Source organism: Molothrus ater, chromosome 16 (genome assembly GCF_012460135.2).
Source record: "Molothrus ater isolate BHLD 08-10-18 breed brown headed cowbird chromosome 16, BPBGC_Mater_1.1, whole genome shotgun sequence".
NCBI lineage: Eukaryota > Metazoa > Chordata > Aves > Passeriformes > Icteridae > Molothrus > Molothrus ater.
The window spans coordinates 9153284-9171139 of NC_050493.2; the positions used below are offsets into that span (position 1 = coordinate 9153284).

At 35.9% G+C, this 17856-nt stretch overlaps 1 protein-coding gene across 4 annotated transcripts in view; it reads left to right on the plus strand.

Moving 5' to 3' along the window:
• The window catches only part of SNX29 (sorting nexin 29), a 102454-nt gene that overhangs the window by 59500 nt on the left and 25098 nt on the right, over positions 1-17856 (plus strand). For all 4 annotated transcript variants that reach the window (XM_036392377.2, XM_054516529.1, XM_054516528.1 and 1 more), the window contains exon 20: positions 10909-11048. In XM_036392377.2, the coding sequence (XP_036248270.1) occupies positions 10909-11048 (140 nt within the window). The remainder of the gene's footprint in view (positions 1-10908; positions 11049-17856) is intronic.

The window sequence follows — 17856 nt, forward strand, 5'->3', positions numbered from 1 at the left end:
ATACTGCTTTGGACAAGTAACCTTTTTGCAATTACAAAGAGTGTCTATTTGCCTTTCAGCTTGGTAACCTCATTTTCAGCATATTAGTTTAACATTTGAATTTAGTTTGAACTAAAGTTTGAACTAAAATAAAGCAGGGAAGAGAATAATTTCTTTTATAAATGTTACTTTGAATCAAGTTAGATATTTACTGAAGGAAAATAATATTGCTGGCAAGAGTCCATGTATTAATTTTCATATCTGCTAGTCCCCATGCTGTATATCTTCAACTAAAGATCTTTCAGTGCTGGTAGCAAATAGTTGTCAACATTTTTATGAGTATCCTGACAAGAATAAGTGTTCTTTTTTCAATTAATTGCCTTGTTTGAGTAAAACAAGAAATACATTTGTTCCTTGTGTCATGTGTATAAGAGAAATGTCATATATTCAGCGTATATTTTAATTATTTTTTAACTTGCAGACCAATTTCTTTAAAACTTACAAATTTCAGCTGCATTATAAACATTTGAACTGTTCAGGTTTTGTAATTTTAAAACATGTTCCCCATGTATCAGCCTGGTTTGTGATTTGCTCAGTATTTTCTGTGTAGCTGTATATACCAAGATTTGTAATTTCAAACTGATTTTTCTTGCCTGGGATAGATTTTTTCCTTTTATCAAGCCTTCAGGTACTTTGGATCTTTTGAACTCATGTGTCCTTTCTCACTGATTGTCACTGCTGCCTTCCTGTCAGGAATGCCCAGGACAGGCTGGGTTCCATGGGGTAGTGCTGCAGTGTGCCTGCTTCTGGGAAGCTCATGAGGAGGGGCTCTGTACAATCACCACTTGATTGGAAAGGGTTCCCTGTAGGTTTTTGCATACAAATTTAAATTTTTAAAATACAATTTAAATTTTTTCATTTAAGATAACATTTAGCTTACATTTGACTTCTGAACCTTTGTTGGTGTTGTAGTTGGTGTCTCTCAAAATAATCATAAAATATTAATACATGAATATTTACTGGACTGACTAGTCTAATTTTTTAAATATTGCAGCAGCCTTAAAATCCCAGTTGCTGCTTCTACATTGGGCAGATTATAGTAATTGAGTAAAGATCTAATTAAGAATCCTCTTGCAAGAGTGTTGTCCCAGTAGAGGGCATATCAAAATAGAAATGGTTCTTCAGTTCCACTGAAGACCTGAATTCACTGATTGTCTAAGTGAGGAGAAATTGAATCAGGTAGCTTTGCCCTGAGTGCTGACTTGACTGCACGATATCCTCTGCTTTCCTTTAAAATACTGGATACCTCACATGGAAAGGATACACAGCACCTGGCTGAGATCAGAAGAGTGACTTTGCTGTGACTTCTCAGTTGCATTGGGGGAACAATACAGAACTCTAAAATAAGTGTTTCAAATGTTAATTCAATCAAATGAATACCTACTTTTCACCTATCAGTGGCTAACCTAAATTGTAGATTAATTTGTATATGTCTCTATTTTAAAAAGTTCAAAAATATCATGTGCATGTATTAAAAAAGATTCTATTGGTATATACACATACATGAGCATGTATATGACAAGATCAGACCCCATTTGGGATCTATAAGAACTTGGCCTCTGAAATGGATGTTGTGATTCTGCAAGTTCTGCTCCCAGGAGCTCTGTCTTTCTCCCACTTATGTCAATGGAAACTTGCCTTTGCTCACAGAGTGCAGATGGATTCCTTTTCTTTTGTTCCCAACAGCAAAGCTGCCTTTTATCAGTGTTTGGTCTGTTTGCCTCTTGCTGAAGATAGTGAAGAGTTTTAGATAGGCTGCAGGATAACTATTTTAGGATGAAAAGCAGAGAAGATAAAGATTTTATTGCAAGTAAAAGAAAACAATAGAGCTTGCTCTTGTGCTTACAGTGTTTATTGATTTTTAAGGAAGTTTGTCAAGTAGAGTTGTCTGGCTCTGTGTGTGTGTGTATATATGAAGAAATATATAAATATGAAGTTTATATATATAAAAAGAAATTTCAAGCCATTCAAATTAGAGTTTGAGTGTTATATTTTTGCTGTTAAGGTTTCACATGGTGCCATTGCTGTGTAACCCCTGTCATCCATTTCCCTCCTGTAAAAGCTGATTGCCATTTTTGGTGAGCAGGACCTGTCTATTCACAGACAGCATGCCCTTAAAGCTGCTTTTAGACCAGATGATGGAGAACTGAAGTCCCTTTGGAAAGGGAAGCAGCGTGATAGGAACAAGGTTTTTTAAGAAACACACACACACCCCTCCCACATAAAATATGTATTTGAAAATGGGAAGTATAACAATTCCTGTTTAACTAGTACATAAACAACAACAGAAGACATATGGAATGTTTGAAATAGGATGGTGCAGGAAGAATCTTAGAGGAGGAAGTAATTTCATTTTAGATTTGGCTGTTTTTCTGTCAAAATTCAGCAAAACAATTCAGGGCATCCTAAAATTTAAGTGTGTGTTTGGCTTGCATTGAATCAGAAGTACGGATATATCTGCTTTTGTCCTCTATGAGATTTAGGAGCTCACAGGAACCATCTTTCATCAGATTAGTTTGTCAAAGTCAGACTGGCAGGGGGAGCTGAGAAGAAAGCAAAACTTGTTGTTAATGCACGTGGGACAGGGGGCTAAATAATGTTTCTTGATACTAAGCTTAATATCCAATGTCTTCTAGTAGAATTGGTAGAAAATTATGACTCTCTGATGTTTCAGAATTGGGATACATTTATTAAAGGAGAAAAGCCTTCAAAATATAAATCCTCAAGTTATATGTTAAAAATTTGAAGTTAAATATTGCTTTCCCTAATGCTGCTTAGCTATGATGTAATATAGAAGCTTAAGTTCTGTATTATTCTTGACTTTCAAAGTAAGTAGATTTTAATTGTCAACCCTCTTAGTGGGCTTAACTAGTGTATTGACTTATTTTCATACAGTCTTTTGCCTTCTGGGTTATAGGAAAAACTGTAACTAATATATATTTGACAGATGTGCTTGTGGTATAGTGTGGGTAAAAAGAGAGAAACTGACCCATTTGTATTGTGTTCAGACCAGAAAAGGAACTCAAATTAATCTCATATATGGTTGTATGTGTTAATTCTATAATATACCACAGTTTTTGTGCCATTCTAAAGCCACAAAAGAAACTTTGTGCAGTAAGTTCACTGTGTTACTTGGTGGCTGAAAAGTTCAATTCTCAAAGAAGCTTTAAAATAGCAATTGGGACTAAATGAATATAATCTGGTTTTCAAATATGTAACTTAATTGTGGTACCATACAAATAGAAATAAAAATAATATGACTCTCGGCATAGTCATTAAGATTTCTAGTGACAGCCCACCTGTTTCCTAACACTGTCACCTGCACACTGAGGGGGAATACAGAGTATTTCAGATTATGAATCCAGATCCTCTGGGTTTTCTACTGCATAAGACTGCAGTTGATATTTTATGTATACAGCACTTAGAAAAGAGCATTCAGTTCTTCTTCATTTCCATTTTTTGTCATATCAGTATCCAAGAGAAGAGAAATAAGTCAGCAGGAAATGGTTGGCTTTTATATGACAAATACTTTATAGTAAATGCTTGCCATTGTGTGGCATGAAATGTCTGGGTTACCTGAAACTCGGCATGAAGGTTAAATTGAGCAGAGTGCAGAGCAGCACATTTCATTTTCAGGGCTTTAATTTAAAAGGTAAACAGTTCTCCAGCTTGTGCTTCTCCATCTCCATCAGAATGTCTCACTGAATTAATCTGTTCATTTGGTGCTCAAGGGCACCATTTCAATGAAATAGTGAATTGAGTCATTTTCTTTTCAAGTTAGAAAAATTTCCTGCTAATTGCTGTTGAAGTTTAGGAAGAAGGAATGCAGACTATTTAGGGTCTACAAAACAAAACTTTGCCTGTCAAGAGATGTTTTTATTCTTGCTGTCTTGTAATGCTATAATCAAGAGAAGCAATTTATTCTAACAAATTATTGAATATAGAGCCCATAGAAACAGTTCAGATGGTGTTGCTTTGCATCATGACATTATGGGGAAAAAAAGGAAAGTAATTTACATGCTGCTTGGACAACTGCTAGATAAAAATATGGCAGTTTTATAACAACTCATGCGTCATTTAGATATTCTAGTAGCCTCCTGGTATAAAATGAAAATATAAAAATAAATTTTCTATATTTATTTCTTATTGTGGTGGTGATGCTAAATTACCAAGTTACTTGGATTAATAAACTTCCTTTCAGAAAAATCTTAACAGGGACACCTAATTACAAAAATAAAAGTAATACTTTCTTTTTTTGAATTTGAAATTTTACCCACATTTTTCCCTTTCCTTACATATCATTGTGCTTGATTTCACCTCTCTTCTCCTTCCCAAAATGTATTATTTTATAAATACTGGAAAATTTTAATCTTAGTTGCTATACAGCTTTTTGGGTAGTTGCTAGTACTAAAGATATTGTTAATTTTTTAAAAAGAACACAAAATATTAAATACTTCAGATCATGTGAAATGCTGTAGGCACTTCCTGCATGAAAAATTTGGCTTTTTTCATTGTATCATGTAAAATATCTTTGCATGAAGGCACAATAAATTATGGGCACTTAATATCAATATTCCTCATTAATTCAATTTGTATTTTAGAAAACAGAATCATCCCATCAGAATGTATCTGAATAAAAGTTTTGTTAAAGAAGAATCTAGAATTTTACATGAGAGTTAAGTTTTTGTTTAATTATTGATTTTTTTATCAATTTATTCATTTTTTTTCATCACTGTAAGCTTACTGTATATAGAAGCTGGTACATTGTAAGCAGTGTATGTATCATGTTTCTAAAGGATTTTGAGGTGGGTTATTTTGTTGTTATTTTAAATTCAGAGTCTGTCTTTATTGGTCTTCAGGGCATTTTCAACCAGATTAAAGAATGAAATTAGGAAAGAAAACTGCAGTGTTGGAGAGAAGCACTGAACTGAGACACATTTTAACTAATATTGTTGATAGTTATTACTGTAATATAGGCTAGTGAAAAAATGGATCTCAATTTCATGAACTGTTGTGTTGTAGTTTGCAGAATCTCCTGAATAAAATTATAGGGTAGACTGCTAATACTTTATCTGAGGAGAAAACAGAAATAGTGTTTCCCTATTCAATAGCTGAGCAAGAGATGAGCCCTAGGGGTCTTGCTGCAGTTTTTTATTGATGCATTTTAATTAACAGTTGATTCCTGACCAGTTGACAAATTAACACATGGTTGGCATGTGTCTTTAAATAACAAAATATTTCGATGACACCGGATTTTATTAGCATAGCATTACCAAGTTCTTTTCCTGACAGTGGCATTAACCACAACAGTAAAAAGAGATCAGTTTTAGATTTATTCTCAAGCTTTCTTTTTTCTGTTGGCGTATTTACTGATTAAAATGCTGCTTTGAATAAATTGGTGCTTGACTGAGGGCATTGCAGGACTGTAGCTCACACTCAGCATGTCTGCTGCTGGCTGGGTTTGCAGCAATGCCTTTTTCAAACTCCTTTATCTAAAAACACTTTTCTGGTACCACTGAAATGAACCCAGAGCTGGAGATGGAAATGCATCAGCTATTTTAGTAGAGAAACACAGAGTAATAATTACAATTATGTACTAAATCTCTGTTTAAAGGAAAATAGATTTCTTTTCAAAACTGACAGTTCCTTGATTTCTTCTTTGTATCTCATCCTCTTAAATTGCTGTTTGTTCCACTGAACAGTAAATGGACAAAAAAATCTCACACTGGGATGGGGAAAATGACAATTTCATGTATTGTATTCCCTTGTTATGTTGTATAATGCTGGTCTGGTTCTGCCATACAGAATCTGGCAATATAAGTAAGATGGAAATTTTAACTTTATGTAGTTTCAATAATTTTGAGATTATTTTTGTGTAACATTGTGGCATCTGGTATATTTAGGGTTGGAAACTGTACCTTCCTAAAAGTTTTATGATGCTTTGCTTAATAGCTACTTAAGGACAGATGTACTGAAGTTATATTTTACTGTGATCTGTGTAAAGGTGGCAGTAGTCTGTAAAGTGAATATTTGCTATATAACTTGTAATTACAAACTAGTGAGAATGACTCAGCAATTGAATTTTTAATTAGCTCCCATCTTAAACTTCTGATTGCCAGCTTCATTTTGAGGTTAGCATTTGGTGCCTCATAAATAGATAAAAACTGATATGATAATTGTGCTAAGACTGGTTAGCCAAGGTGGTGGAAAAGATTAGGCTACATTAGAATAACCTAAATTTATTTCTGCATTTGCAGGTTCAACTTTGAATGGCATTATTGCCAGCTTAATTTAGGATGGGATGCATTGTGTGGTATCAGAGGCTGAATAAAGTCCTAAAGCCATATTTCCTTTTATTTCATATTTCCTTTTATCTTAATTGAGTTGGATTGAGGCCTCAGCTGTTTTGTTGTTTGGTTTTGTTTGGGTTATCTGTTCCCCTGTGCTGCCAGCAGGAGGTTGGTAAAATGCTAAGTAATGGTTAGAACCTTAGGAGCAGTGAGTTGATGTTGATTGCAGCAGCACCAAGCCCAGAATCTAAAAGTGTTTTATCTGTCCCTAAATCATGGCAGGTAACCATGGCAATCAAAGCATTTCCAAAAGCTCCTGGAAAATATTTGAAGCATCTTAAGTGAGCTGTCCCATTAATAATGAGGAATATCAGTGTTTCACCATCTGTTCCATACTAGCAGTGTGTATAAAAGACCAGCAGTTGTGTGAAACAATTTAAACTGCAAGTGGGAATGAACTTGGCTTGTAATGAAAAACTGCAAAAGACCATGATATAAAATATGGTGCATCAAGACTCTGCTTCTTGGTTTTACACCTTAACATCACCTTCTAATATATGTTGAGACTCTATAACTTTTCCATTATCTATTAAAATATTTAGATATTTGTAATTTGATACTAGCATTTTGCTATGGGCAGAAGAGACGTGGCAAATTATCAGTCAAAAAGAAGCTCATACAACATTATGGGAGACATGAATTGCAGAATAAAAATATTTTACCAGATGTATTTTGATGCTTCTGTAATCTGAAGGAGTTTTTTGTTTGTTAACTGAAATTTTGTGGTCTCTTAATCAAAACTCTGTGCTCTTGAACTGTAGGCTAGTAAATTACTTTCACTGTAGTTAGTGCAGAAACAGTAGCACCTTTATTTTTTCAGAAAATATGCCTGAACAAACTTCAGTGAAAAAGTGGGTCTTTATTTAAGTACTGCTGCTTTATCTTTCTGTGTATGTATTTGTTTCCCTAAAAATGAAACAATGAAATCTAACCTTGAATAATGTGAGAATGCAAAGGTTTCTTGCAAATATATTGATAATTTTAACAAAATTACTTTGTCCTCAAAGTACATTTCACATCAAGTGTATGTAAATGTGTATATTGAACCTTAGGGGAAGATCTTTGCTGTTTTCTGTGTGAGTACAAATGCAAATGTAGGCTTGTATCAACTCATACAATCACCAAAGACATGTACTAAAAGTAGGAGGTGGGTGTCACTGATACAAACCCACAGCAAAAAATTTCTCTGTATTTTTTGCTTGTAAATAAAAGTAGGTGTTTGTTTACGAGTTGGAATGTAAAGTACTACCTAGATTTCTGCTGTGGATAATTGGGCCCAATGAAAAGAAAGTTATAGGTACCTTTTTATAATTTAAGACTGAAAAAATTGGCCAGGCTTTGAGCCAGTTGTGTTTTTCTGTTACCAGTTGTTCTGTTTACTATATTGTGACAAAAACTCTTTATTACTGCAACAGCTTGGCAGTAACAGCTCTGTGCTTCAGTCTTTGCTCTGAGTAGCCAACCTGCTGTTGCAAAATGCACGTTTAATGATAAAGTGCAGACCTGGAGCTGAATCATTTTGACCTTGCTTTACATTGCTTCTGGTGAGGACAGCAAGCCTTACTACATGGTAGGGAATATTTCATGGTAGATTGCTTGGTGTTTGTTTTACAGATCAAATTCATGTCAGAGTAAAAGAACATTTTTAACTGTTTTCAGGCTGGGTTTTTATTTCTGTGGCGTTGTGTCTTTTTCTTGGACAAATGGCAGAAAAATAGCCATGTTATGAGCATTAATTTGTTCAGCTGTAAACAGCAAAAAGTACCTTCCCTAAGCATGTCCTGGCAGTCTTAATTAGAAAAGTCCTTTGTGACATTGTTTTCTGTAGTCAAGGAGACTCTTTAGAGTAACCTAAGGGATGGAAAGTACCTACATTCAGCGTTTGGCTCCTGTGTCTATAACAGAAGTCCTTCCTGTGAAAGATGGTTTTTTGTTAAACACATTAGCAGTACAGAAGTAATACTAAAGGAATGCAACTTCTGCTTAAGAGAAAACTTAAACATAATTGAAATAATTTCAGAATTGAAAATACTGTTGTTGAAGATTTGTGACCAAAAAAACTTCAGAACTAAAAAAGTTGCTGAATGTGGTATTTAACAATGGAGATTTTATTGTGAAAACATAACTGACAGAAGCTATGGAATAGAATGAACAAGTGCAGTGAGGGTGAGGCAGCTCTGGGAGGGCTCTGAGCTGGGAGTGGCTCCTGGAGCAAAGCAGGATTGTCCTGCCATGGCACAGCCAAGGAGGACTCCAACTGAAAGGGGCTCAGGTGCCAAATGTCCCCTCTGCTCATGTGGTTAAAGCTTCCACAAACTTTTTCTTCTTCCCAGACATCTCCCACGAGTCCCTGTCTTGTCTTCAGGCCCATGCAATTGGTGGCAGCAAAGGAGTGTCCTTTCAATGGGGTGATGTGGGGCTTTAGATCCTCAGAGAGGACAGAGGGGAACGCAAGGGCTCCTTGAGCCTCACCAAAGAATCCAGTGGGAACAAAGTCTTAGTGAAAAGAAAAATGTAGTAGGTGCTATTCAATGGTAATTTTTTAATTATTCAATGTTAATTATTCAATGCTAATTGTTTCATTAACATTGAAGACCACATTTATTTATTATTTTAGTTCTGTTTTTATGGTAATATTATGTGTTGTCATGAATTGAAATGTTTGCTTTAATATTCCCAACAGTTTGTCAAGGCTTCAGTTGCACGAATTTGTCCTCCTGCAGCAGGGCAGGGGGCAGGCTCTGCAGAGGGGCTTGGGGGGAGTTCCAACACCACAGCTTTGTTGGTTTAATAAAGGATGAGTTTCAAATCACCTGCAACACAATTGGTATGTTGCTGAAAAAATACGTGACTGATAAAAATGAAATAGCAAAGTATATAATATATAGGGTTTTTTTTATTTTCACTTAGATCTCCACTGAATTAATTTATTTGATTAATGAATACATTAATTAATTTTTCATCACATTACTACATTGAATGAAATATATTAGTGTAGAACTGGAATGTTAAAACAGGACTGGACATCTGTGCAAGTTCAAATATAGAAAACAAAAATAAAATCAATCTGTATATATTTTGGAATGTCATGAATTTAATTAAACAATGTAAGCACTGCTTAAGTTTTTGAAGTCTGAAGTATGGATGTCTTCAGCAATTTCTTACATCTTACTTTATTATGTCCCTACAATTATGTCTGATTTGTTATTCCTAAAAATAAGCCCGTTCCTGGTAACTTCTAATAAGAGGGAGGAACAGAACAAAGTGTCAGTGAAGGTTCTAGGAATGCTACAGCAAATTCCTCCTGAACTTGAAGGAGGATCCCTGCTTTGATGGTGTTGTTCTGTTCTATCTAGGGAAGCAATAACCTTCAGATTTGCATCCCCTGCATGGCAGCATGGGCTGAACCTTTTCCATACAATGAATTTATTCAGTGTTGTCAAATGTATTTATGGTGTTTTGTTGGCGGCTTGGTTTCCCCCCCCCAAGAAACAAGAATTAATTTCAATGCCTTTTCTTACAGACATAAATAAACAGGTTGGATAGACACATCTTTTAGATAATGGTTGTTTTTGTGAGCTGTAGCTGTCTAATAATAGGTTTGGCTTTGTGCCTGAAGAACATCCTGTGCCATTTAACCCAGGTGAGCTGTGCCAGCCTGCCCGAGACAGAGCATAAAGCATCCAGCACCTGATGGCACTGTGAACCTGGGAGAGCTCCCTGTTCCTGGGAAATGTGGCACCTTTAGATTATAGTCCATGTCATTGTCATCCCTCACAGGGAAAAGGTTTCAATGACATGGAAGTTATGGGATGCCTGGCATCTTGCTGGTTGTGATAAACTTTTCACTTCTAGGTCCATCAGCAGAACTTGGAGTTTATAGAACTATTCTATTTATTTGGGCCAACATAGTATAAAATCCTGGATCTAAAATGCTACAGAAACTTCAGTAAACATTTTAATGAGAGTTGTGATACAATATTGAAAAAAAATCTACTATATGAAGACATCATCACAAAATAATTATTTAATAACATAAAAGTGCTGGACAAATACTTGTCCATTCTGGAGTTTGTGTGCATCCAGCATCTGAAAAGTGTGAACTGGGGAGACATTGTGGGAGTAAGTCAGCATTTCCTCCTGGAAAGACTGGTGATTCTGGATCTCAAAAAAAATTGCATAAATTTTTATGCCACAGCCTCTGTGCTGCTGTTCTGCTCTGCCTCTCTAAGATTGCAGTGGTTTATGGTCCAGAGAAGACAGATTCTGCCAGGGAGAGGATCTGACATCCTGTCAGTGGATGTTTTTGTAAAACAGATTTTATTAGGATTCATGATTTTCCTTTATCTCTAAGGATAGAGTCAAGAGGGTTTTGCATAGTGCCAACATATTTATATAGCCATAATAACAGAGGTCTTCAAAATATAGATTTTTATGCTTACCAGCACTGTTTAGTTACATGATGAAGTTGAGAAACATGTTCTTTGTGCCATTTATATTTTTTCCTCTCTATTTTTAGGATGCAAAGTTTGTGGAAGAGCGACGCAAGCAGCTACAAAATTACCTAAGGAATGTAATGAACAAAATTATTCAAACTGTGCCAGAATTCACAGCCAATCCCAAAAAAGAGACACTTATTCAGCTGATGCCGTTTTTTCTGTAAGTATCTGTCAAGTACTCAAGAAAATATTAATGTTTTTTTCATCACAGATTAATTTAAAATATAATGCTAGCATCTCCAAAATCTTTAAATCAGTGCTTTTTTAAAAATAGAAGGCTCCTGTTCAGATTGCAGGTGCTTTTATTATATTTAAAGATATATACGAGAAATAGAGTATTTTTTTGTTTATTTAAATGGGATTTTTAATGAAAATCACAGTGTAAAGCTTTCAGAAATACCTTAAATGACTTTAAAACCTGCATCCATACATGCTCTTTAAACATTAGATATTTTCAATTTTTTTTTTTTTTGGTCTTTCTTAGTTTTGGGGACTTCTTTTCTTCTGTGGGGTTTCTATTATTTTTTAATCTTTGTTTTGGGGGATGGGGGTAGAGCACTATTAGCGTCCTTACTAACCAAATAAAAAAGTCAAGCTGTTGAGCTCTTTTTAGCTGGATTTTGCTGTCTCATGATGCATGTTTGATTTCATTGATGTTCAGGTTGAATATGTCCAGAAATAACTTCACAGTTATCTGTCAAGAATCTCAAACCCTTTGATATACCATCACACAAGGGGTATAATCTGGTAAAGCTGTCCCTTTTCCCTTTAAACTTATTTCTTCATGTATCTGTAAATATTTAAAACTATTTAGGAAAAAATACTGATGGAAATTTGTTTTTGAAAGTCTTGTTCTTTCACTAGTGATTTTTCAGTGTAATGGTTTGTCAGTCCTACACCTGTACAAGTTTATGTGTAGGTTGAACACTCATTTACGGTAAGTTCTCATGTGAAATTTGCTGTCCAGGAGCCTCTGCACAGGGATTGTGCATCCATGCCTGTGAACCCATGGGTGGATTCATTTGCAGCTTCAAGACCAATTTCAAATGAATATGTTTCATCACAGCACACATATTTAGTTGTATTATTGCCTGGTCTTTTGCAGAGTGTGTCAGATTTTCAAGTTGAAATTGCATTTCAAGAAAGCTCTATTTATTAGAAAATGTAATAGATGAGTAGAAGAATGCCAAGATGCATCTTGTGGCATTCATGAGTTTCCAATTTTTCTGTGGATTTGAAATCAATTTGATGAGACATCTTGCTGATGATGTTATAAATGGTGAATGTTTGTGGGGAAAACTTCTTAAGAGACTTGCCTTTTGCTCCCTAAGAACTTATTGTCTAGACTTTGACTAAGAGCTGAGAAATGGAGAGATGGAAATGGTTTAAAGTTCCATTTGAGGTGCCCATGTGTAGCTTTTATTTGAGCAATTTAAAATAATTTATCTTTTATGTTATACTTAGTTTTGCTTTTTAAAGAAGAGGGGGGCAAATACCAAATACATTTGCAATTGTAAAATGTGATTGTAAATGCCATTACACTCCTTCTCCTGTGTTTTTAAAAATCTTAATACATTATTGTTACAGAAGCAGTTTGTTTATTTTTTGGTTCTGAGAAATGACATTTCCAGAACAGTATATTTATAATCTCCTGGCCACTTATGTCTAAAGCAGGAGGGGAGAAAAGTGTCCTCTTACTCCTCAGCCCTAAACAATTGCTTTCTGGTACTTAGTTTTAGCTCTTTTCTAACTTCTTTTAATAAACAGCAACATGAGATCTAAATTCTAAGAAAGAATTAAAAGAAGTGCCAGGTATGGGGACCTGCACAGGACCAGATTAAAATCACAATTCCTGTAATGGGTTCTGCCACTGCTGCACAAGTCTGAGTGAGCACCATGTCCCTGTTATAAAACCCTCCAACTCTATTTCTTCTAGTAAATGTAATGTAGGGAGAGAGTCAATCAATTTCACAGAAAGAGCAAAGATTTATTTGAGAGCACATTTAAGTTCCAGTATTCTAGGGGTACAATTTAGTTAGTGAAGCATTGTGTTACAAAATAATGCAGTTATCTCTAAGGAGAGAGACTTGCTGAAAGACATTGGCCAACACCATTTATCACCCGTTCCTAAACACCTCTGTGATGCACTGCACTGCTGCTAACCTTGGTGTGGGTGTTCCACAGGTGGCAAAAAACTCTTTATTTTTAGAGATTTTTTTTTTATTTGGCAATTTCATAATTCTTAACACATTGCAAGAGACAATGGACTGGAATGTTTTGTGATATCTGAACATTATGGCAGAGATTCTGTTCCTACATGTATCTGTGAATTATTTCCTGAGAACTTTTTCTTATATAACAAGTGTATCAGCATTGTCTCTTGGCTAAAGTAGATAGTTTTCTCAGGGAATACTAGTGGGATTCTGGAAAAGTTCAGCTGTTGAGCAAAATAACTACATTCCTCATCTACAGCAGCAGACAAAATGGCTTTTTAATGCATTTTACTACTGAGATATGAGACTCTTCTGCAGCTACAGCAGCAGCATTAAATTAATAAAAAGAACCTTTCTAAAATGTGCTCCTTCTATCAGTGTCTGAAAGTGCCGTCATTTCTAGGCTATTTGAACTCTCCATGGCCTTTATTATCTGGGAGTCATGACCTGGCACTTCTGGGGGTTTAAAAAGCATCTGAAAGAAAATGCATTTCAGTTCCACTTCAGATTGCCAACTTCTCCAGTACTATCTTTCCATAATGGATTTTGAGCTTCATCAACAGGAGATCTGAAATATCTTGGAGTCTATGAATTGTTTATTATTTTAATCAGTTGTAACCTTTGTACTGTACTTGCAATTCTTCGATTCTGTTAGGTTTAATGATATTTTACTATAAAGCAGTGTAAATACATACAGAAATTCTGATATATTTAATTTTTCTCTGTAGTACAAATGTATGTACAGTTAGTTGCATCTTTGTCAGTGAAGGAGTAATTACAAAACATTGAGCTGTTAGTCCTAGTACTGTGCTTTAGGCAGTAGTGGTACCTCAGTCTGGGGAAAAAAATTACAGTCTTGATATGCATAAAAGATCTCCAGAGCATTAGATCTGTCTGTTAGGATGTGGGGGGATAGAATGTAAGAAAATAAGATAGTGCAGAAGGTAATCTGGCCCCTGAGGAGCTGCAGCTGTACTAATTACCAAAGATTAGAAGCAGACCTGCCCTTAACAGGCCACAGCTGTGTCCAATGAGGGTGAGTGCTATAGAAGAGTGGGGTGGCTGGGTGAGGAGAGAGTTGGAGTTTGTTGGCTGTGCTATGAGGAAGAAGGGGTCAGTGCTGTGAGGAGCTGCCCATGAGAAATAACCAAGAAGGTATGGGAGCTTTGCAATAAGATGACAACATTAGGAAGCAATGAAATGTAAAATAAAAAAAAAAATTATTTGATCTTTTAGAGTTTCTTCTCACTGCAGAATTACATGATCAGGCTTCAGTGTGCAGATGAAAAATCCCATTAAGGTTATGTCTGATTAGGCATCCTATGGATAGAAATTACAGGGTCAGTTTTAATTAATCACTTTTAAGACCTGATTGTGGTCTTAAAATATGATTATGGTGAGCAGAACATAAGATTAATATCTCTAAGACTGAATCCACTGTTAATGAATATTGCCAGAAATTTTAATTGTTTGTTCCTTTGGGAATTCCTCCCTTTCAAGTGCAGTGGTCCCATACAATCAGGCATAGATCTGACAAGGAAGAACATTTACATTGATCTGTATGAAACAGCCTGGCACTCTTACAGAGGAAGGAATGTTTTTTTATTTTGAAACTCAGCTAACAGTTTGCAGTACAATGATGTGATGGGTTTGCTACATTTCTTCCCACTGTGGTATCAAATGCTCCTGGTGACTTGTGGAAGTGTCTTGTTCTGAATCCTTGTGCTGTGAACTGTCATTGATGTATTTTTTCTTTTGTCAGTCTCTACCACTTGTAATCTCATTTTGTATCTTTTTCAGTTTTGATTCTGTGTTAGCTCAGTCACAGGATTGGTCAAAGAGTTTCCCTTAGAATCCACTTTCATGTCTTAATATAAAAAATAGATTGTGACTCTGCTAATTTGTCTGTTTACATGCTGAATAAAAAATTCTTTGCAGTAATAAAATTGACATCAAAAGATAAATTTTCAGTCCATGTAGAGCAGTACCTAAATCAAGAATTGGCACTGCTGAATTAGATTGATACATCTGCTGGCTGGTGAAGGCCTTCCTGCTAATACTTACTAAATGAACATTTATTAGCACTTATTGGTTCACTATGGATAAACAAAGCTGGTTATAACAAATGCAGTTGTGTTTTAATCACATTTTTATCAATAAGAAAAATTATCACACATGCTTAGCTCTCTTTAAATATATATAAAACTAGGAGGAATCTTTGGCAACAAGAATCACATTTCTTTGGACCACATAACTGAGTCTTTCAATATAAATCTTTATATAGATTGTATGATTTCAAGTCTGTAAGAAGCTAAAAGCTTTAAAAAGTTGGGAAAAAGAATTCTGAAGTTCTGTGATGGTCCAATTTTCTATCTCTCTGGTTTCTGTATCAATTGTCCTAATTTTGTAGAAGAGATTTTCTTTCCAACGTCCTCATAATGGGCACAAACTGAAATGCAGGGAAAGTAATAAAACCCCTTTTTTCCCCACTGTGAGGGAGATGGAAGCCTCCAGCAGTTTGCCCAGAGGCTGCTGACTCTCCCTGCTTGGATTTGGCAGGACCCAGCCCTGGGCAGCCCTGTGGGGATTGGCTCAGTGATCGCCATGGGTGCCTTCCAACCTCAAATCTTCTGTACATCAGGAATTTAATCTTGAGTTGTGTTTTACATCCACCTTGCACAAAGAAGTGTTGGCTAAATTACAGCTGCTCACACAATGTTTGTTACCTGTGAGCAAAGCAAAGTCTGAACATGGGAAGCTCCTAAACACAGAGCCCACTTGGTAGCTGTGCAGAGCTCTTCAGTGGGAATAATCCCACTTTGCTGGTTCTTTTGCATTGGCACTGCAAATGTTTAGATAAAAATGCATGCAAGAATGGTATAAACACAATTTTGTGAAAGTTTTCTTGGATTGCTGTGCTAAATACTTTATCTCGTATTGTAGGCCACAGGTACATGGTACAGTGGTTTCTAAATAACAATTTTATGTTCTGCTGAGCTGCAAAGCTGGACATTTATTCCCTTGTGGGAGCCGCTCAAACAGATGCTTTAACAAAAGCAGGGAATCTGCTCAGTAAATCATCAGCAGATTCTGTTGTCTGCAGGATGTATTTGAACACCAAAGGAGTCATCAGTTCTTTGTGATGATTAGAGGATTGTAATTTTCAAAAAAATATGTTGTCTCCATTTCCCCTGGGTGACATTACTAGGAGCATATTTGATAGCAGAAGTTGTGTTCTTAGGTGTTTTGTGTCAGTTGTCTTTGAGTCACCAAGTTAAATGGTAGTGAAAAAAATACTATTTCTACCTCTTTCTCATTTTGTAAAATGTTTCCACTTTCTTAGAAGGTAAAGTTATGAGAAATTTGATGGAGAGAGACTGATAGGCAAATTTCAGTGCCAGCCAATCAGCAACTCAAACAAGAATGTCATCCTGGGAATACTCCTCTCAGATTTATTTAGCACTGAACAGTGTTTAAAGACAAGTATGTGCTATATTGGTCTTGCAGACTATGAAGTTAAAATACTGTAGAGGAATAGATGTTTGTTCTGAAAGAATTGAAGAATTTTGGTTTGGTTTGGATTTGGCAATTTTCTCATCTCTGTTTCAGTTGCACCTGTCAGTGTGTCATTGAGAACATTTAAATGTATATATTAGAGGTATTATGAGAGATAAAAAGAACATTAACTTCTCTACAATACCATTGCAAGTATTAAAATGTTGCTGCCAAGTAGAAATGAAATAAATCTTCTAGGAAAGTTACTGTGAGGCACCTGTAACTGTTGTATTTCTGGGTTCATTTTAAAGAAATTGACAACTGACCCTTTTAAAGTTAGGTTTGAGATATTTTAGAGGGATAAAAACATTTGCTCAGACTCAAAGTTAACTACAGATTAGTGTAACAATTATATTTCATTCAATAACTTCATCCCCACAAGGGATAGGTCATGTACAGCAGATGTGGCCCAGTTTTAGTGTAAAGAATGAACCTCAACCTTTTCACAGAAAGATGAATATTAGTTAAAATAAGATTTTTGAATACACAGACATGAATATATTTGCATATGAAGATAGAGGTGTGACTGTTGTGCTATTATTGCATCTTCAGAGAAACAATAAGATGAAAAGCAAACAAGCAATCCCTGAAATTCTGTAAAACAATATTGAAGCAAAGTAAGGAAGTTTTAAATACAATTTTGAATTGGTTGATTTCTCAAAAACTGAGTTTGTGATGGCATGACACTTCTTAAATAGAACCAGAGGACACAGTCTCAAGCTACATCAGGGAAGGTACAGGTTGGATATTAGGAAAAATTTTTTGCTGAAAGAGCAGTGGAATGCTCTTCCCAGGGAGGTGGTAGAATCACCATCTCTGGATGTGTTTAAAGACAGACTGGCCATGGCACTTGGTGCTGTAGTCTGGTTGAGCTGTGAGGGCACAGGTTGGACTCGGTGATCTTAGAGGTCTCTTCCAACCTCGTGATTCTGTGAACCATCAGGGTGCACATTGTGCCTTTACTGGAGTGAGTGGCAGCCCTCAGCTGAAGCCTCCTGCAGTGCTGGGCCAGGTTGGTGCTGGGTTGCAGCCCTGGGGACAGCCTGTGCCACCAGCTGGGCACTGCCTGGCTCCAGTGCCCCCTCAGCACACCCCAGCTGTGCTGTGTGACAGGAATAACCTCTCTGATAGAATAGGCACTCTGCAATAAAATTCACATGAACAAACTGGAAATAGCATTTGCTTAAATATGGGACTTTT